This window comes from Mustelus asterias, chromosome 8, assembly GCF_964213995.1.
Source record: "Mustelus asterias chromosome 8, sMusAst1.hap1.1, whole genome shotgun sequence".
NCBI lineage: Eukaryota > Metazoa > Chordata > Chondrichthyes > Carcharhiniformes > Triakidae > Mustelus > Mustelus asterias.
In genome coordinates, this window is record NC_135808.1 from 67,005,924 (window position 1) to 67,028,030 (window position 22,107).

General features: G+C 43.8%; 1 protein-coding gene across 1 annotated transcript in view; it reads left to right on the top strand.

Moving 5' to 3' along the window:
- Positions 1–16,509, top strand: part of LOC144497212 (regulator of G-protein signaling 5-like) — a 46,347-nt gene extending 29,838 nt beyond the window's left edge. The window contains exons 4-5 of the mRNA XM_078218112.1: positions 12,200–12,366; positions 14,309–16,509. Of these exons, the coding sequence (XP_078074238.1) occupies positions 12,200–12,366; positions 14,309–14,470 (329 nt within the window). The 3' untranslated portion in view covers positions 14,471–16,509. The remainder of the gene's footprint in view (positions 1–12,199; positions 12,367–14,308) is intronic.
- The last annotated feature ends 5,598 nt before the right edge of the window (positions 16,510–22,107 follow it).

A 22,107-nucleotide genomic window follows, 5' to 3' on the forward strand; every position in this document is an offset into this window, starting at 1 on the left:
TAGGGGGGGAATACTGATCACTTGCTTGGATTTGTGCACCTCCAAAAACAGTCAAGATGGTCAACAACATTTAGGACAAAGTAGCCTGTTTGACTAGCACCCTGTCCACCATCCTAAATGTTCACTCCCTCCTACGCCAGTGCACAATGGCTGCAATTTGTCCAACCTACAAGATTCATAGAATATAATCCTTACAGTGCAAGAAGAGATCATTCAGACATCCAAGTCTGCACCGACCTTCCAAAAGAGCATCCCACCAAGGCCCTCCCCTCCACCCTATCCCCGTAACCCTGCGCATTTACCAAGGCTAATCCATCTAACCTACACATCTTTGGACACTAAGGGGCAGTTTAGTATGTCCAATCCAATCCATCTAATTGCACATCTTTGAACTGTGGGAGGAAACCGGAGCATCCAGAGGAAACCCACACAGATACGGGGAGAATGTGCAAACTCCACACAGATAGCCACCCAAGGCCAGAATTGAACCCGGTCCCTGGCATTGAGGCAGCAATGCTAACCTATTCATTCCATGAATTTGCCAGGACTTCTTTGGCATCCGCCAAACCCACAAACTCTATTGCCTAGAAGGACAAGGACAGCAGGCACATGGAAGCACCACCACCTGCAATACCCCATCAAAGCCATGCAGCATCCCGATTTGCAACTATGTTGCTGTTTCTTCATTGTCACTGAGTCAAAATCCTGAAACTCCCATCCCTAACAGAACTGCAGGTGTATCTACACCAAATGTACTGCAGCAGCTCAGGAAGTGGCTCACCACCATGTTCTCAAGGGCGATTCAGGATAGGCAGTCAATGCAACCGCCACATCCAATGAAAAGATAACAAAGCGAAAGCTTCATAGGTGTAATCAGGAGTACAATTTCAAAATGTGCAGATGACAGTAAATTAAGGAGGTATAGTTAACATTTAGGAGAGCTTCAAAGTACTAGAAGATGTTGTGGAATGGGCATGTAAATGACATGCATTTCACTACAGACAAGATGAGAGGTGGTGCATTTTGTTCGGAAGAAAGAAGGCCACATGTTCCTTGTAAAGTATGTTTTTAAAATGGACAATGGATCTTGGGGTACACATTCACAATTTATCAAAATTATCAGCCCCATAAATATAGCAAACAATGAACTCTGGTTCATTTCTAGAGGGATAGAATTGAAAAGCAGAGATGTTATATAAAGAACCTTTGTTTAGACCACACATGGAGTACAGTGCATTGTTCATTCCTTCATATTACAAAATGATATGGAGGCACTGGAGAATGTACAACACCGATTTACGTAGATAACTGAGAGGTTATAGCTATCAGGAAAGACTGAACAGGCTGAGGGTCTTTTCTCTAGAAAACAGAAGACTGAAGGGTGACCTGATCGAGTTCTTTAAAATTAAATAGGACTTCAATATGTAGGGTGGATGTAGGAAACATCCATTCGTGAAATGTCAAAACCTAGAGATCATAAATATAAGATAGGCACTAATAAATGAAAGGAAAGATTCCGGAGAAAGGTCTTTCCCCAGATAATGATTAGAATGTGGAACTTTCTATCACCATTGATATTAGTAGCATAGATGCATTTAATGGGAAGCTAGGCAAGTACATAACTGAGAAAGGAATAGAAGGATATGCTGATAGGGTTAGAAAAGTCAGGAGCTCAGAGGCTTGTGTAGGTTATAAACATTAATGTTGTGCCAAATAGTCTGTTTCTGTGCTGTGAACAAAAAGAACAAGAACAAAGAACAATACACCACAGGAACAGGCCCTTCGGCCCTCCAAGCCCGTGCTGCTCCCTGGTCCAAACTAGACCATTCTTTTGTATCCCTCCATTCCCACTCCGTTCATGTGAGTTATAGCTAATCCTTCGAAAAGCTCCGTATTCTTGATGGTTGGAAAACAGCAGTGTCCTTATGTAAATGATGTCATTGGGGCCCGATTTTTATTTTAACCAGTGGCCTGACTGAGGAAATCAGGACTTTCCCACCAGCTGATGCCAGCCTGAAGAGCAGTCAGGCCAGGAAATGGCCAAGGTTTTAGGAGTATAGACAGACTTGCCCTGACCCAGGCTATCCCACTCTGATCATGAGGTCTTTCCCTCGTCCACTGCCCCCACCCCACGAACAAATTTGATATTTAAATTTACCCAGTTATAAATCCTCTATTTTTCCTAACCTCAGAGCTAAACCTCCAAAAACAACATCCCATTGGTTTTAAAAGTATGAGCAAATTCCAACAATAGTTACCACACTGAGGCACCTAGATCTGTTGGGCTTGCTTCCAATTTGGATCAGAGACAACTAGTTTCTCAAAACAGGCTTTCTCCAGGCAGAACTTGAGTGAACACAGCGTTTTGTTATGTGGCTGCAATCTCAACACCAGCTTCTCCATAGAATGAATTTGTCTCTGATGTACTGTCTTTCTTTTATAGTGGTCTTTCTTTTGTAGTGGTTAGCACTGCTGCCTCACAGCGCCAGTGACCTGGGTTCGATTCCTGGCTTGGGTCACTGTCTGTGAGGAGTCTACACGTTCTCCCCACATCTGTGTGGGTTTCCTCCGGGTGCTCCAGTTTCCTCCCACAATCCAGAGACGTGCTAGTTGGGTGCATTGCTAAATTCTCCCTCAATGTACCTGAACAGGCACCGGAGTGTGGCGACTAGGGGATTTTCACAGTAACTTTATTGCAGTGTTAATGTAAGCCTACTTGTGACACTAATAAATAAACTTTTTGATCTTTCCATATCTGAACTAACCATCTCAGAAGTCACCCATAATTACCTTCATTACACAAGCTCACCTTTTAGCATGCAAATGTGAGATCCACTCCATCTGTTCTTGTTTCCAAACCTGCCTTAGGTAAACACTTGTTCCTAGTGGTTCTATGCCTATCAGCATGCCAAAGCCCTAATTCTATCAAATGAAACAATTTGTCTCTTATCTTTAAAAATATAGTTTATTTTCCCTTTAAACCTACAGCCACCAAAACACATTCCCAACTATTGGATTTCTTTTTTCCCCATTTTATCACAATATCCCAACACAAAAAAAGGCTAAACAAAAGCTCCAGTATTCACGTTTTCCATCATCCAGAACTGGTTTCTCCATTGTTGAGCTTATTACTTAGATTGTCAGTAACTGTATACTGCTAGAAATGTGGCTGCAGTTGACTGGATTGTGATAAAAGTCACATGCAGGGAATTGTGTTAGGCTTTGCACAAGGACAGATTTTGCCTTCAATTTCTTCCTTACTAAATAAGCACAAATGTATCATGCATTCCAATTTAATCTTTAAGTCTGTGCAGTTCTAAACAGTACTAATATTTTCAACCCTAAAATACTCTACAATTCAATGTTACTAGTATTAGGGATGACCACTGGATCGGAATTGTGGAATATCTGGATCTGGACAGAAGGGCGGATACTGCTGTAGACTTTGTAAAGCTAAACATTCCTCAAACATATGGGGCGGAATTTTCTCATCCCGCCCGCCACCGGAATTGTAGTGGGCAGGACACGGACCATGGAAAAGTCTGTTCACCTAGAACATAGAACATAGAACATTACAGCGCAGAACAGGCCCTTCGGCCCACGATGTTGCACCGACCAGTTAAAAAAAAAAACTGTGACCCTCCAACCTAAACCAATTTCTTTTCGTCCATGAACCTATCTACGGATCTCTTAAACGCCCCCAAACTAGGCGCATTTACAACTGATGCTGGCAGGGCATTCCAATCCCTCACCACCCTCTGGGTAAAGAACCTACCCCTGACATCGGTTCTATAACTACCCCCCCTCAATTTAAAGCCATGCCCCCTCGTGCTGGATTTCTCCATCAGAGGAAAAAGGCTATCACTATCCACCCTATCTAAACCTCTAATCATCTTATATGTTTCAATAAGATCCCCTCTTAGCCGCCGCCTTTCCAGCGAAAACAATCCCAAATCCCTCAGCCTCTCCTCATAGGATCTCCCCTCCATACCAGGCAACATCCTGGTAAACCTCCTCTGCACCCTCTCCAAAGCCTCCACATCCTTCCTGTAATGTGGGGACCAGAACTGCACACAGTACTCCAAGTGCGGCCGCACCAGAGTTGTGTACAGTTGCAACATAACGCTACGACTCCTAAATTCAATCCCCCTACCAATAAACGCCAAGACACCATATGCCTTCTTAACAACCTTATCTACTTGATTCCCAACTTTCAGGGATCTATGCACACATACACCTAGATCCCTCTGCTCCTCCACACTATTCAAAGTCCTCCCGTTAGCCCTATACTCAACACATCTGTTATTCCTACCAAAGTGAATTACCTCACACTTCTCCGCATTAAACTCCATCCGCCACCTCTCGGCCCAACTTTGCAACCTGTCTAAGTCTTCCTGCAAACTACGACACCCTTCCTCACTGTCTACCACACCACCGACTTTGGTGTCATCAGCAAATTTGCTAATCCACCCAACTATACCCTCATCCAGATCATTAATAAATATTACAAACAGCAGTGGCCCCAAAACAGATCCCTGAGGTACACCACTTGTAACCGCACTCCATGATGAATATTTACTATCAACCACCACCCTCTGTTTCCTATCCGCTAGCCAATTCCTGATCCAATTTCCTAGATCACCCCCAATCCCATACATCTGCATTTTCTGCAGAAGCCTACCATGGTGAACCTTATCAAACGCCTTACTAAAATCCATATATACCACGTCCACTGCCTTGCCCCCATCCACCTCCTTGGTCACTTTCTCAAAAAACTCAATAAGGTTAGTAAGGCACGACCTACCTGCCACAAAACCATGCTGACTATCACCTATCAATTCATTACTCTCCAAATAACTATAAATCCTATCCCTTATAATTTTTTCCAACATCTTGCCGACAACAGAAGTGAGACTCACCGGTCTATAATTCCCGGGGAAGTCTCTGTTCCCCTTCTTAAACAATGGGACAACATTCGCTAACCTCCAATCTTCTGGTACTATACCAGAGGCCAACGACGACCTGAAGATCAGAGCCAGAGGCTCTGCAATCACTTCTCTTGCCTCCCAGAGAATCCTTGGATAAATCCCATCCGGACCAGGGGATTTATCTATTTTCAGACCCTCCAGAATATCCTGCACATCCTCCTTATCAACTGTAATACTGTCTATTCTACTCCCCTGCAACCCAGTGTCCTCCTCAGCTATATTCATGTCCCCTTGCGTGAACACCGAAGAGAAATATTGGTTCAATGCTTCACCAATCTCCTCCGGTTCCACACATAACTTCCCTCTGCCATCTATAACTGGCCCTAAACTTGCCCTAACCAACCTTCTGTTCTTGACATACCTATAGAACGCCTTAGGATTCTCTTTAACCCTATCCGCCAAAGTCTTCTCATGTCCCCTTTTAGCCCTTCTAAGCTCGCTCTTCAACTCCCTCTTAGCCAATCTAAAGCTTTCTAGTGCACTACCCGAGTGCTCACGTCTCATCCGAACATAAGCCTCCTTTTTCTTTTTAACCAACAAAGAAACTTTTTTGGTGCACCACGGTTCCCTAGCCCTACCAATTCCTCCTTGCCTGACAGGGACATACCTATCACAGACTCGCAGTAGCTGCTCCTTGAAAAAACTCCACATGTCGGACGTTCCCAGTCCCTGTAATCTCCTAGTCCAACCTATGTTTCCTAATTCTCTCCTAATAGCCTCATAATTACCCTTCCCCCAGCTAAAACCACTGGCCCGAGGTTCATGCCTATCCCTTTCCATCACTAAGGTGAACGTAACCGAATTGTGGTCACTATCACCAAAATGCACACCAACTTCCAAGTCTAGCACCTGGTCTGGCTCATTTCCCAGCACCAGATCCAATATAGCCTCACCTCTAGTTGGCCTGTCTACATACTGAGTCAAAAATCCTTCCTGCACGCTTTGAACAAAAACTGACCCCTCTAACGAGCTAGAGCTATAACAATTCCAGTCAATATTAGTCAAGTTAAAATCCCCCATAACAATTGCCCTATTACTTTCACTCCTAAGCAGGATTGACTCCGCAATCCTTTCCTCAACCTCTCTAGAACTTTTAGGAGGTCTATAAAAGACTCCCAACAGGGTGACCTCTCCTCTCCTATTTCTAATCTCCGCCCATACTACCTCAACAGATAAGTCCTCATCAAACCTCCTCTCTGACACTGTGATACAATCTCTGACCAATAATGCTACCCCTCCCCCTCTTCTACCTCCTTCCCTACTTCGACTAAAACATTTGAACCCCGGGACCTGCAGCATCCATTCCTGCCCCTGCTCTATCCATGTCTCTGAAATAGCCACAACATCGAAGTCCCAGGTACTGATCCACACTGCAAGTTCACCCACTTTATTGCGAATACTCCTGGCATTGAAGTATACACATTTCAAACCCTGCTCCACCCCACCTCTGCAATGCCGTGCATTGCAGTCCCCATCCATGCATCCCTCACTTTCAGCCCCACTACTCAGGATCCCTCCCCCCCCCCGAATCAGTTTAAACCTCCCTGCATGGCCTTAGCAAATTTACCCCCCAGGATATTGGTCCCCTCCTGATTAAGGTGTAGACCATCCTTCTCATAGAGGTCACACCTTCCCCAGTACGAGCCCCAATTGCTTAAGTACCTGAACCCCTCCCTCCTGCACCATCCCCTCAGCCATGAATTCAAACCTTCCCTCTCCCTATTCCTCTCTAAACTATCCCGTGGTACAGGCAAGAGTCCAGAGATAACCACTCTGTCAGTCTTGGCCTTTAGTTTCCACCCCAACTCCATAAATCCCTGCCTGGCTAAAGGACTGGTCCAGGAGGGAGGGCTTTATTTTCATAGACCAATGGGAGGTTTTCAGGAGAGGATGGCACCTGTACAAGAGGGAGGGGTCACAACTAAGTTGGAAGGGCACAAATATCCTGGCTGGGAGCTTTGCTAATGCAGTTCGGGGGGGTTTAAACTAGTGTGGCAGGGGGGTGGGGATCAAACTATTAGGTCTATAAGTGTGGTGGCTGGGGACGAGCTTGGGGCTGGGACAAGGCTGGCAAAGAAGAAGAGCACTCTGGGGGAGGACGACCTCACTGAGCCTGGGGGTCTGGAGTGCTTATACTTCAATGCAAGGAGCGTAGCAGGTAAAACAGACGAACTTGGGGCCTTAATGCGCACGAGGAATTTGGATGTGGTTGCGGTGACGGAGACTTGGTTGAAAGAGGGACAGGACTGGCAGCTGAATATTCCAGGGTACAAGTGTTTTAGACGAGACAGAGGAGGGGCCAAAAGAGGTGGGGGAGTAGCGGTATTGGTTGGAGAGCATATTACAGCGGTGCAGAGGGAGGACAATTCAGAGGAGTCGTGTAGCGAGTCACTCTGGGTGGAGCTTAGAAACAGGAAAGGCGCAGTCACTATGTTGGGGGTGTACTACAGGCCCCCCAACAGCCCAAGGGAAGTGGAAGAATGGATATGTCAGGAGATACTGGATAGGTGCAGGAAATATAGGGTTGTTGTAGTGGGAGACTTCAATTTCCCTGGTATAGACTGGAAATCGCTGAGGGCAGGGACTCTGGATGGTGAGGCATTTGTAAAATGTGTACAGGAGGGTTCGTTGGAACAATATGTGGACAGCCCAACTAGAGAGGGGGCTATACTGGACCTGGTGCTGGGGAATGAACCCGGTCAGGTCTTCAAAGTTTTGGTCGGGGAACATGTGGCAAATAGTGACCACAATTCTGTTAGCTTTAGGATAGTGATGGAAAAGGATGAGTGGTGTCCCAAGGGTAAGGTGTTGGATTGGGGGAAGGCTAACTTTATTGGGATCAGGCAGAAATTGGCAGCTCTTGATTGGGAGAGGCTGTTTGAGGGTAAATCCACATCTGGTATGTGGCAGTCTTTTAAGGAACGGTTGTTAGGGCTACAGGACAGGCATGTGCCTGTAAAAAAGAAGGATAGGAAGGGTAGGATTAGAGAACCGTGGATAACCAGGGAAATTGAGGGACTGGTCAAAAGGAAAAGAGAGGCGTATGTTAGGTCCAAGCAGCTAAAAACGGAGGGAGCTCTGGAGGAGTATAATGAAAGTAGGAAAATACTCAAACGGGGAATTAGAAGAGCAAAAAGGGGTCACGAAATGTTCTTGGCAGACAGGATTAAGGAGAATCCCAAGGCATTTTATTCATACGTTAGGAACAAAAGGGTTGTAAGGGAAAAAATCGGACCTCTCAGGGACAAAAGTGGGGACTTATGCTTGGAGCCCAAAGAGGTAGGGGAGATCCTAAATGAATACTTTGCGTCGGTATTCACTAAGGAGAGGGATGTGTTGACTGGGAGTGTCTCGGAGGGGAGTGTTGAACCGTTGGAGAAAATCTCCATTACAAAGGAGGAAGTGTTAGGTTTGTTAGAGAATATAAAGACTGACAAATCCCCAGGGCCTGATGGAATCTATCCAAGGCTGCTCAGGGAGACGAGAGGTGAAATAGTTGGGCCTCTGACGCAAATCTTTGACTCGTCACTGGACACAGGTGAGGTCCCAGAGGATTGGAGGATAGCCAATGTGGTCCCGTTATTTAAGAAGGGTAGGAAGGATAACCCGGGTAATTATAGGCCGGTGAGCTTGACGTCCGTGGTGGGGAAGTTGTTGGAGAAGATTCTTAAAGATAGGATGTATGCGCATTTAGAAAGGAATAAACTCATTAACGATAGTCAACATGGTTTTGTGAGAGGGAGGTCATGCCTCACGAACCTGGTGGTGTTTTTTGAAGAAGTGACCAAAATGGTTGACGAAGGAAGGGCCGTGGATGTTGTCTATATGGACTTTAGTAAAGCGTTTGACAAAGTCCCTCATGGTAGGCTAGTGAAAAAGGTTGGATCCCATGGGATAAAGGGGGAGGTGGCTAGATGGGTGGAGAACTGGCTTGGTCATAGAAGACAGAGGGTGGTAGTGGAAGGGTCTTTTTCCGGCTGGAGGCCTGTGACTAGTGGTGTACCGCAGGGCTCTGTATTGGGACCTCTGCTGTTTGTGATTTATATAAATGATCTGGAAGAAGGAGTAACTGGGGTGATCAGTAAGTTTGCGGACGACACAAAACTGGCAGGACTTGCAGATAGTGAGGAACATTGTCAGAGGCTACAGAAGGATATAGATAGGCTGGAAATTTGGGCAAGGAAATGGCAGATGGAGTTCAATCCTGATAAATGCGAAGTGATGCATTTTGGTGGGAATAATGTAGGGAGGAGCTACACGATAAATGGAAGAACCATAAAGGGTGTAGAGACGCAGAGGGACCTGGGTGTGCAAGTCCACAGATCTTTGAAGGTGACGTCACAGGTGGAGAAGGTGGTGAAGAAGGCATATGGCATGCTTGCCTTTATAGGACGGGGCATAGAGTATAAAAGTTGGGGTCTGATGTTGCAGATGTATAGAACGTTGGTTCGGCCGCATTTGGAATACTGCGTCCAGTTCTGGTCGCCACACTACCAGAAGGACGTGGAGGCTTTGGAGAGAGTACAGAGGAGGTTTACCAGGATGTTGCCTGGTATGGAGGGGCTTGGTTATGAGGAGAGATTGGGGAAACTGGGGTTGTTCTCCTTGGAAAGACGGAGGATGAGGGGAGACTTAATAGAGGTGTATAAAATTATGAAAGGCATAGATAGGGTGAACGGTGGGAAGCTTTTCCCCGGGTCGGTGGTGACGTTCACGAGGGGTCATAGGTTCAAGGTGAAGGGGGGGAGGTTTAACACAGATATCAGAAGGACATATTTCACACAGAGGGTCGTGGGGGCCTGGAATGTGTTGCCGGGCAAGGTGGTGGAGGCGGACACACTGGGAACGTTTAAGACTTATCTAGACAGCTATATGAACGGAGTGGGAATGGAGGGATACAAAAGAGTGATCTAGTTTGGACCAGGGAGCGGCGCGGGCTAATTGTTCCTGGTTTCTCGTTTCAAGGCTTCATTCTACGATCATCTTGCTGGTGCCAGTACAGAGTGAGACTGCGGATAGTTGGGAACCTGTCTCGGGGGCAGGGGATTCATATGGTGTTCGTGGAAGTGGAAATGACTCGGGTTGGGAAGCATTTTCCGATCGGGGCCATTGTGATCTCCTGGACTCGTTTTGATCGCCTCAGGGGGTCGGAGAGGAATTTCCCAGATTTTTTTTTTTTCCCCATATTGGCCCTGGGGTTTTTCACTCTGGGTTTTCGCCTCTCCCTGGAGATCACATGGTCTGGGATGGGGGGGTGGGGGTAAGTTAATAGGTTGTAATGAACAAAGCATCGTAGCTGTGAGGGACAGCTCGGTGGATAGGATATTGGTATGTAGATAGGCTGGAAAATTGGGCGGGGATCCTGGATTCAGGATTCAATCCTGGACCGGGGAGCGGCGCGGGCTTGGAGGGCCGAAGGGCCTGTTCCTGTGCTGTATTGTTCTTTGTTCTTTGTTCTTTGTTTAATATCCCCTTCCCCTATCCTCCCTATGTCGTGTGTCCCCACATGTACAATAACTTGTGGTTTATCTCCCTCCCCCCTAAGAGTCCTGAATACCCTGTCAGACACATCCCGGACCCCAGCCCCTGGTAGGCAACACACCAACCCTGAGTCCCTACCTTTAGTTCCGACCCTCCTATCTGTCCCCTTAATTGTGGAGTCCCCAATCACAAGGCCCAGTCTTTTACAGCCCCTAACCACCTGAGCTTTCTCACTCGGCTCACCCCCAGAGATCTGCTCTCTATGCTCAGTTGATTCCTCCTCAACTGTAGCCTCCAGCACCGAAAACCTATTATGGAGGGGAACCGCCCCAGGGGATTGTCTTCCCGATTGCTTCTTACCCCTCCTCCTGGCATTGACCCAAGCCTCATTTCTAGGAGTTACTATTTCTCTATAACTCCTATCAACTTCCACCTCCGCCTCCCGAATTATGCGGAGTTCCTCTAACTCCCCCTCCATCTCCTTTACACGCTCCTCCAGAAGCTGCAATCTAATGCACTTCTTACAACTAAAATCTCCTGAAACACTACTGGATTTCCTCACCACATACATCCCACAGGAGATGCAGCATACTGCCTGAACTGCCATCCCTGAAGCCATTACCAGCAAGAAAAAAAGAAAACAAAAAAAAAAACTTCCCCACACTTATAATTAGGTTAGAGGAGGATGGAAGGGTGGGGTCCTCTACCAGTGTAGAGGATCGGGTATCTCCTCTGCACCAATTTATAGGGCTAGGGGCCCGAGAGAAAAAAAAAAACTACAGCTACCGGCAGGCTTCGCGAAGCGGCCTTCCGGTTTCCGTTAATTACAAAAAACCTCCCGAAAATTAGACAAAAAAAACCCCAGAATTTACTCACAGTCCGCGCTCTCTCTCTCACCGCTCACAGTCTCCACCCCGCAGGTCCGCTCCCAGAGGCAGGATTTCCGCTCCCTCAGGCAGGATTTCCTGGTCTTGGGGCGAACGCAGATGGAAAACATCTCCCATGTATTTTTCAGTCACGCTATTTGGGCATTATCATGATTTTGATCATTCAACATTCTTGTATCATACAAATGCAGTGGGAACTCACAACGTCAAATAAAACTTTTAACAATCATGAGAAAAGGATTCTGTTTTTGTTGTAGTTATTTGTAATCTCTCTTTCTAAATGCACGCTTTTCGATCACACTCTTGTCAAAAGATCATTTGAGGCCAGATGTGTCCAAACATTGGCATTCGATGTAATGTCAACTATGCTGGAATTTTGCAATGCCCCTTCTCTTGGGCTTTAGAAAGTTGAGGGCAATTTGTCACCAGTTCTTTCTTCTACTTAATGCTGGTGCCCTTCTTAGACTGAAGTTAGCGCTTTCTGGAGTCGCACTGAGATCTGAACCAGTTGTTCGGCTGTGTTTGACCTAAAGAGTTGAACCCTAAGATCTCCCGCTTTGGGAGATATTTAGCTGGTGGTCTCTTGAGTTGTTTGCCTTCTGCCAACATCTGGACAGTTTTTTGCCTCAGTGGTCCATATCAAAACAGTTATCAAACTTTCTCATATATGGTATCAAACACGTGTGGCCAAGAATGTCAAGCACTGTAGCCAGATTTAATTGACAGCAGAATAAAAGTGCTTGTGATTAAATCATGAAATATGCTTGTTTAATCTATTCCAGCTGATGGCTGTGGTGAAACATGATAAACTTAGAAAGCTATTTTCCACTGGTTTGTTTCCAGATGGCCAGACTGCCTTCAAAGCTTTCCTCCAATTGGAGCACAGCGAGGAGAACATCGAGTTCTGGATGGCCTGTGAGGACTACAAAGCAACCAAGTCACCTATTAAGCTGGTCTCCAAGGCAAAGAAGATCTATGAAGATTTCATCGAGAAAGAGGCCCCGAAAGAGGTAGGACAATCATCAGAAGAGCCAATGTAGATTTGGCTTTGTTTTAGACAGGGAGATATAACACCCTTTCTAACTGAAGAAATGAAATCTCTTTCTATATCCCTTGACTCAATCCTTCATGGTTTTTATTCCTGCATGCTCATCGAGAAGATCACCTTAGTGGAAAACGTCAAGGTAGTAGACCATAAGACGATAAGAAATAGGAACAGGAGTAGGCCATTTGGCCCCTTGAGCCTGCTCTGCCATTCAGTAGGATCATTGCTGATCTGATGTTCCTCACATCCACTTTCCTGTCCTTTCCTCTTGATTCCCTTACTGATCGAAAATCTATCTATCTCAGCCTTAAATATACACAAGGACTTAACCTTTTGAGGTACCTTGTCGAATGCCTTCTGGAAGTCCAAATACTGGATCCCCTCTATCCACTCTGGTTGAGACGTCCTCAAAAAACTCTAAATTAGTCAGACATGATTTCCCTTTCATGAAGCCATGCTGACTCTGAATGATTAGATTATGATTTTCCAAATGTGCTTCCTTAATAATTGATTCCAACAATAGATGCTAAGCTAATTGGCCTACAGTTACCCACTTTTTGCCTCTGTTCCTTTTTGAATAGGGGTGCCACGTTGACAGTTTTCCAATCCTCTGGTACTTCTCCAGAATCCAAGGAGTTTTGGAAAATTACAACCAATGCAACAACTATTTCTATAGCTTCTTCTTTTAGGGTCCTAGCATGCAAGCCATCAAGATTAGGGGAATTATCTGCCTTTTGGCCCATTATTTTGGCTAATATTACTTCCCTAGTACAAAGTCTCACAACACCAGGCTAAAGTCCAACAGGTTTATTTGGAATCACGAGCTTTCAGAGCGCTGCTCCTTCATCAGGTGAGTGGAGAGGTTTATATAGGCAAAGAGACAATTGCAAGCTAATTACAGATTGGAATGTGACTCTCATTCCAACCATTCTTCACATTCCAATCTATAATTATCTTGCAATTGTGTCTTTGCCTATATATGCCTTGTTTGTGAACTAACTTCCACTCTCCTGATGAAGGAGCAGCACTCTGGAAGCTTGTGATTCCAAGTAAACCTGTTGGACTTGTGAGACTCATTGTGCCGACCCCAGTCCAACACTGACATCCCCACATCGCTTGTCTAGTGATGGTGATGGTATGTTGAAGGATTTTGAAATTGGATGACACAAAAAGCAATAGTACGTGATTAGAGAATATTAAAGCAGTGTCTGCACTCATCTCATTCCAAGGCAAAATAAAATGCAGCTGTTTGAAATACAAGATTTCCTGCACCTGGAAAGCTGTAGGCCTTCTCAGCAACATGGAATTATGTATTTATTAACTTAGGATGACTTTTACCCAATGGTGATGCTAGCTAGCATGTACATTTTAACATCTGGAATGTACTGGGTCTCTTCTTTGACAGCCGCTTTGTTTCGGAAGACCATGCAAGGAACATTTGCTATCATATTGTATTTTACATGGTCAGGTATTATGAGGTTGCACACTTTAAGCTCTAACCATAAAAATTATTACTTATTTACAAACAGAAAGCCAAGAACACTTTTTTTTGAAAACATTACTCATGAATGCTACAGAGAATAACAGGGCTCAATGCATATTCCATGTGTGAAGTAATCCTTCCAAACATTCGGAAGACTTGTTTTCTTGGGAAATAATCCCATGAAAATGGTACCGTTGTCTATAAAGTGCTTCCCTTTTCCAGGCTTTTTTCTAGACCTATAAAGGTGTTCATAAACATTCCAGGTTAAAGATTGCATCCATACTTTCAGATCATTTTGAAATCCAAATTTACTCGATTTTTAAAACAAGGATATACAACTTGAGCCCAAACATTCTCAATGGTTAAATGAGGCTTTTACAATGTAATGAGAGCACATATTGAGCTTTTGCCTTCTGCTGTTTAGGTCAATGTCGACCACTACACCAAAGAGATGACAGTGAAGAGCCTTGCTGAACCTTCAACATCAACATTTGAACTGGCCCAGAAGAGAGTGCTCACTCTGATGGAGAAGGATTCGTTCAGCAGGTTTCTGAAATCTGAACTCTACATGGAGCTGATAAAGTAACAATGTAACTGGGCTGTGCAAAGGCTGGATGGAGTGAGACTATTGGTCTCCCCACAGAGTCGCTAACTGAATATTCTCTCACCGCTGTTAGCTAAAGCAATTATTCCAAGTGATTTTTTTCTTTTAAGGCTTTGAGCACTAAACTGAGCTATCATTTAAATCTAACACTTGTCTTTGCATAGCCCTGAAATAAACAGGCACCATCTATGGCAAAGTGTACCTTTAATGTTGTACTTGTCTTTTATGTGTGTTTTCTTTCTCTATATTTTTCTGAAGAGATTATATCCAGTGATAAATAACCATGTGGCTTCAAACAAATTCTTGGAAAATTTAATTAATTCCTTTAAAATTCTTATCACCATCATGACAAGAATCTGGAAAAACCTTTTGAAAAAAAATGAAAGTAAAAATACACTGCTTTTTCTATGAGCAAGCACCTTTTCTCCTTGTGTGCAGTTGGTATAGCAAATGCTGTGGAAGGTTTCTTATTGGAGTTATCAAAAGGTTCCTATATTTACTAGTGAAGCCTACTCTGGATATATCACACTATACTACAGTTTAAGAATATGCTCTTAAACTACAATAAATATTCTGATAGTTTGTTTTAACCCACAGAAGCACTGACAGTGTGCAGAGTAAGCAATGCAAGTATCAGCAGATGTAGCCCTCAAGGCTTAGCTTTATGGCGACACAAGCCTTGGTAAACGACTGTTCTAGCTGTTTATATTGACCACCAGATAATCACCTTTCCTAAGGTGCAGTGTGACTATTCTATCTCCATTGTAGATTTCATTGCACACTTGGATGAAGCCTGTACACAAGTTCATACAATCATTCATTTGATCACACCAAATACACCTCCCTATTTCATCTGAGAAATGTTTCAATAAATAGTACATTCATCAATCAGAATGTGCAAAATTCCTCTCCATGATCTACAATACTTCAGTGGCAACAGAGCAATGTATCACAGATGCTTCACTGGCAGGGGCAGCCTGGGGTTGCGGGCTTACCCTATTGGATTTTTAACCATGTCATTTCAATTAGATTCTGTTGAAGGCAAAGTGAAAGAGAAAGAGATTGGAGTTCAACATGGTGAATCCACCTAAATGCTGACCATTACAATCAATTAACTCAATATTGGCACAGCCCCTTAATAAACACATCGCATTCAAACAAAGTAACTAAATAAACCAAAAAGTGTCAGGATACACAGTTACGACACAGTTACGGCACTGTTGTATATCCATATACAATCTATATTAACGTGTCCAAGTAAAATCTCTACTAATAGGTCCACATGCATTTTATGTCAGATGTTTATTTCCAGTTATATGAAGTTCCCAAATACATTTAAACTCATGAGAAAATTATTCTTGTCACTTATGGACATCAGCAGCCAATAAACATGAAATAGAATAGTCTCGATTCTATCACTGAAAGGTTTATTCTGCTCTAGCACATTTATTTCTCCTTCTATGATGGGCTATCTGCTAACAATGCTAAGATTAAACCAACTCTGTCATGGACTGGCTGGAATGTGTTGGATGACTTGAAGGAAAACAAGAGAGGATGGAGGTGAAATGGCCGTAGAAAGCCCTTGCCAACTTCACACGTACTGTATTGTGGCTGGGATAAGTGGAGCACTTAAAGAAAGGAAATGCCTGAAGGCAGTCAGATAATCAGATATTAATGTTACTCGATCCTTACAATCACATTTCGTCTCATTCTCTGTAACAACTAAACATGGCAGCACGTTTTTGATGGAATGGTTTTATTTTGTACGTCAATTATCTGACCAACTAGATTGAATTGAAGAGGGACTGCACTGCCATGTTAAGGAGCAGCATATCAGATTGACTTTAATGCAGAACTGCATAATTTCCTAACAATGATTTGCATTTGCTTTGCTGGAACATAACATAGGCTAACCACATTGTATTAATGAGGTTCTATACTATCCTCCTCATGAAAACATATGGTAAAATGTTGCATCAAAAATAAACTATAAGGACAAACACAAAACGTAAAAGAAATTCCTAGAAAGGTAGCTATACTCAAACAATGAATAGAATACTTCGTCGGCATTGTATTCCTTGCCCATTGACAATATTAACCAAAACATTTAAAGTAAATGCTTTAAGTATTGAAAATTGTATAGCCAGTGCATGATCATTATTAAATATACTGTGTAATGCATGTTTCTTCATATTCCATTTTTGCATAATTTTACCTTGAAAGACAATTCCATAGGAAGAGTTTCAGTAAATGCTTCATTAATTCCATTGTTAGGATGAGAGGTCAGAGAGAAACCTAGGTGAGGGCCAAAGCCCATAGTGCAGGACACTACCCAGGTTGAACAAAGCAGGTCCAATGAAGGAACAGTGATTGGGTGATGACAAGTTAGAGGCTTGCCACTTGTACAGAATGCCGTCATTTCTGCCTAAGAACGAACAATTGATTTCTGCACAAAATGGGAGTGTTTTTAGTATTCAGAACACACACACACACACACACACACACACACACACAGATCGCCTGGTCAATAGTTCATAACAAACTCTACCAAATGCTACACAATCAGCTGGCTTTATTGCCTTCACTTTTCTTCCCAGTGGTAAACTAAGAATACATTGACTCGATATGGATGCCACCTTGTTGAAATTTGCTTTGATTGCTCTGTGTTTCGATTGAGCAGTTGCTGGCGGCTGAGCTTGGCACTTAATGGTGAGAATCCATTTATGCTGGGCTCCATCGGATGAGGTTGATCGCTTTAAAGCCAGAAAATAATGCCATCCAAAATGAGCAGTTTAATCATTTCTGAAGCCAAAATCATAATGGGAGGTGTGGTACTGAACTGTAAAATCACATTATTACTCAACTTCTGTTTCAATTTAACATCGAAATGAAGCAAATACTGAAATTCTAAGTACTGCTCATTATTAAAAGTGAACTTTTTAATTATTATTCTGCTTTGTACGCAACATGTATTCTTTCCAATGGTTTGAACTCTCCATGATCTGACAGTGTCTATAGATTATATAATGCCAAGAATAGTTTGCAGAAAGGGAGCAGGTTAGAGTACCATCCAGATTTGATTGGTGCCAAACTGATGTGTTGTTATGTCCTCCATTTCACAACCAGATAATGGTTACATTCCAAGTCAAATAGAGGAATCTTTAATATGGGTAACTTACTGAACAAGAAATCATCCAGTCTTTGATCATAGAGACCCAGCGTTTAATTCATAAGGCGATGGGAAACCCAGCCTCCTATTGCAAATGTAATCATTCCAGGCATTATATTATCATAGCAATGAATTTAAATATGTTCATTAAATAGACCCATGAACAATGGCAATAAAAATAATGCTTCACTTTTATCTTAATCCAACTCAGAAGCAAACTCTAAACCACCACCTATCAACACTTTCATGTTAATTTTATGAAGTGTTCAGTTGGGAGTTCAGTTCTTTAACTGAACCATTTGAATTATTATGGGTGTTACATTTATTCCTTTCTTGTTATATGAGCATTAATGTACTGTTAAAGCTGGTAAACGGCTGCAGTGGCCTTTTCATGCATACTGTCTGATCTTGAAAGAGTTAGGAACCTAATGAAGTAAATGTGTATCAATATATCAAAGTCTGCCTGTTTCTTTCTGGGTAACTTAATGGATTTTCTCATAAGCAGCTCCAGCTGGGTTCAAAGTGTCACTAAACGAATGCATACTTTTCATGAATCTGTGGTGAAAATCACAATGTGTGCTTTCCTCCGTCTACCGCAGTGAAAGTAATTACAGTACTCACAACACAATGAAAAGCTGAGTTATTAATGCTGTAAGATGATGAAGTTGCAACAATCATTTGGTTTAATGCTAAATTACCCTTTCAATGACCTTTTAAGTCACTAAATCCAATAAACAGACCAGGAAGATTCTTGCTCTATGTTGATTATCACTCGCAAATAAGTCAGAGGAGAGGCTGCAGTTAGACTGGAAACATGGACAATGATGGGTGACGGAGAGAGAGAAGTCAGCCATGATTCTCACTGCTGATCACAATCCATTGTCCTATTCCAAATGGTTCTTAAGACGATGGAAGGTTGTGATGGCCAACAAGGTTGGAGAGCTCATGCACTAAAGTAAAATCTGTTCAGGAGGGCAGCGGATGGCTATCAGTACCCTGAAAAAGTTGTTGGTCTCTAAAACGGAGGGAGGGCAAAAACGAGCAGTGGTCATCAGGCAATTAAAAACCTTTGGCCTATTTTTACCTCCATGCCAGGTTAATGGCAGCAGGGTGAAGGAACTCTATGAATTAGATTTGATCTATTGTAAATCCTCGAATCACGTACAACTTGCTGGGCAGCACGGTGGCACAGTGGTTAGCACTGCTGCCTCACAGCGCTAGGGACCCAGGTTCAATTCCTGCCTCGGGTGACTGTCTGTGTGGAGTTTGCATGTTCTCCCCACATCTGCGTGGGTTTTCTCGGGGTGTCCCAGTTTCCTCCCACAATGAAAAGATGTGTGGGTTAGGTTGATTTGCCATGCTAAATTGCACCTAGTGTCAGGGGGATTAGCAGAGTAAATATGAGGGGTTACGGGAATAGGGCCTGGATAGGATTGTGGTCGGTACAGATTCAGTCAGAATGGCCTCCTTCTGCACTGTAGGGATTCTGTGATTCTATGATTCTTCTATGTCTTTGTACCTGGTCTGGGTGGGAAGTAGCTCAACACTTTGTGGGGCCTGCAGGCTGCCTGCCACCAGCAACTGGTTTGAGTGTGGCAGAGAATGGCTACTGGGGCTGTCCCAAAGGTGTCCCATGAGTAGAGAGGAGGAGGAATATACCTGCAGTAGGAGAATCATAAATTTTCTTGGACTTGGCCTCACAAAGAAAGAAAAACAATTTAGCCTTGTAGCTTTCTTATAACTATGATATCTCTCCTCCACCACGTTTACTGGCCAGAACAAAGGCACAGTGATTTCCTGTGCAGACTGCCGAGTTAAATTTGTGGTCAGGTCTCAATGGTGTTCACCAGAATTCTGACATGCATATGGAAACAAGGACCTGCTCAAGGGCCTTGCCATCTGCTCTATGGCACTGGTTATAATTGGCAACCATCCTCTCCTGGCAGCTCCAGAACAGATCAGTAAACCTGGGTATTTTTAACTGTCCTGCTTTTTGGATGAGGGTGAGGTTAAATTTCCCTGTACCTCCATCATATTCCAAACATCACCTCAAAGTACTTTCTACACATATCAAGGATCGGGGTATATTTCAAAGTAAGAAGTCTCACAAAACCAGGTTAAAGTTCAAAAGGTTTATTTGGTATCACGAGCTTTCAGGGCGCTGCTCCTTTATCAGGTGAGTGGCCACATCATGTATATTTCAAAAATTACAGCCCCCAACATGATACATTGCAAGATGAGGCATGTGTGGCATTATGTGATCTTAACAATGGTATCAGTAACTTCAACATTAGCGTAATAATCACCAATCCCACGTGCTTACTGAGGACCCACACCTGAAAGAAAATTAAGATTAATGAAATTACCCCATTCGCCGCATTTTACACATCACATTACACATTACAGATGAACAAATGTAAAAACCACCATTATTGTCAGAAGTAAATCTTTGGTTTATGAAATAATCTCTGAGAAAAAGGTGTATTTTCCTTTTGATTAATGGTTGAATGGAGAATGAAACCATTGGGCAGGAAAAATTAAACGTAAAGTAGACCATAACCTTTTAAAGTGTTTCTTTTTCCCCAGTCTTTATTCAGACACACAATCATCTGCCTGCCTGCCATTCCTCCCCTTAGGATAAAGAACAAGCACAGAAATGGAATCCGATGGGAATCAATGCAATGCAGTAAAGAGTTAAAGGAACATTGCAAAATGGAAGCTACTTCCATTTAGTTTCCGTGGGTGGCACGGTGGCACAGTGGTAAACACAGCTGCTTCACAGCTCCAGGAACCTGAGTTCGATTCCCAGCTTGGGTCACTGTCTGTGTGGAGTTTGCACATTCTCCTTGTGTCCGCGTGGGTTTCCTCCGAGTGCTCTGGTTTCCTCCCACAGTCCAAAGATGTGCGGGTTAGGTTGATTGGCCATGCTAAATTTGCCCCTTAGTGTCCTGAGATGCGTAGGTTAGAGGGATTAGTGGGTAAAATATGTAGGGATATGGGGGTAGGGCCTGGGTGGGATTGTGGTCGGTGCAGACTCGATGGGCCGAATGGCCTCTTTCTGTACTGTAGGGTTTCTATGATTTCTATGATATACATTCATTTGAATTCCAGCTGTATTTTGCAAGTCATAACATACAAATCTACATCTATTGAGATAAACCTAGGGAAAGCTTGTCGATTGAAGGATGAGGCTGAAGGGAAAAGCTGCTAATCATGCAACTTTGCCTGGAAGAAACTGTTTGTGCAAACATACCTTAAAGTAATTTATAGGATAATAGAATCAGAGAATGTTTACGCCCAGAATTAGGCCAGTCAGCCTATCAAGTCTCTGACAACTCAGTAGGCACAGTAAGAAGTTTAACAACACCAGGTTAAAGTCCAACAGGTTTATTTGGTAGCAAAAGCCACACAAGCTTTCGGAGCTGCAAGCCCCTTCTTCAGGTGAGTGGGAATTCTGTTCACAAACAGAGCATATAAAGACACAAACTCAATTTACATGAATGATGGTTGGAATGCGAATACTTACAACTAATCAAGTCTTTAAGAAACAAAACACGTGAGTGGAGAGAGCATCAAGACAGGCTAAAAAGATGTGTATTGTCTCCAGACAAGACAGCCAGTGAAACTCTGTGGGGGTTACAAATAGTGTGACATGAACCCAATATCCCGGTTGAGGCCGTCCTCGTGTGTGCGGAACTTGGCTATCAGTTTCTGCTCAGCGACTCTGTGCCGTCGTGTGTCGCGAAGGCCGCCTTGGAGAACGCTTACCCGAATATCAGAAGCCGAATGCCCGTGACCGCTGAAGTGCTCCCCAACAGGAAGAGAACAGTCTTGCCTGGTGATTGTCGAGCGGGAGCACTTCAGCACTTTGGGCGGCACGGTAGCACAGTGGTTAGCACTGCTGCTTCACAGCTCCAGGGTCCCGGGTTCGATTCCCGGCTCGGGTCACTGTCTGTGTGGAGTTTGCACATTCTCCTCGTGTCTGCGTGGGTTTCCTCCGGGTGCTCCGGTTTCCTCCCACAGTCCAAAGATGTGCGGGTTAGGTTGATTGGCCAGGTTAAAAATTGCCCCTTAGAGTCCTGGGATGCGTAAGTTAGAGGGATTAGCGGGTAAATATGTGGGGGTAGGGCCTGGGTGGGATTGTGGTCGGTGCAGACTCGATGGGCCGAATGGCCTCCTTCTGCACTGTAGGGTTTCTATGATTTCTATGACTTGATTAGTTGTAAGTATTCGCATTCCAACCATTATTCATGTAAATTGAGTTTGTGTCTTTATATGCTCTGTTTGTGAACAGAATTCCCACTCACCTGAAGAAGGGGCTTGCAGCTCCGAAAGCTTGTGTGGCTTTTGCTACCAAATAAACCTGTTGGACTTTAACCTGGTGTTGTTAAACTTCTTACTGTGTTTACCCCAGTCCAACACCGGCATCTCCACATCATAACTCAGTAGG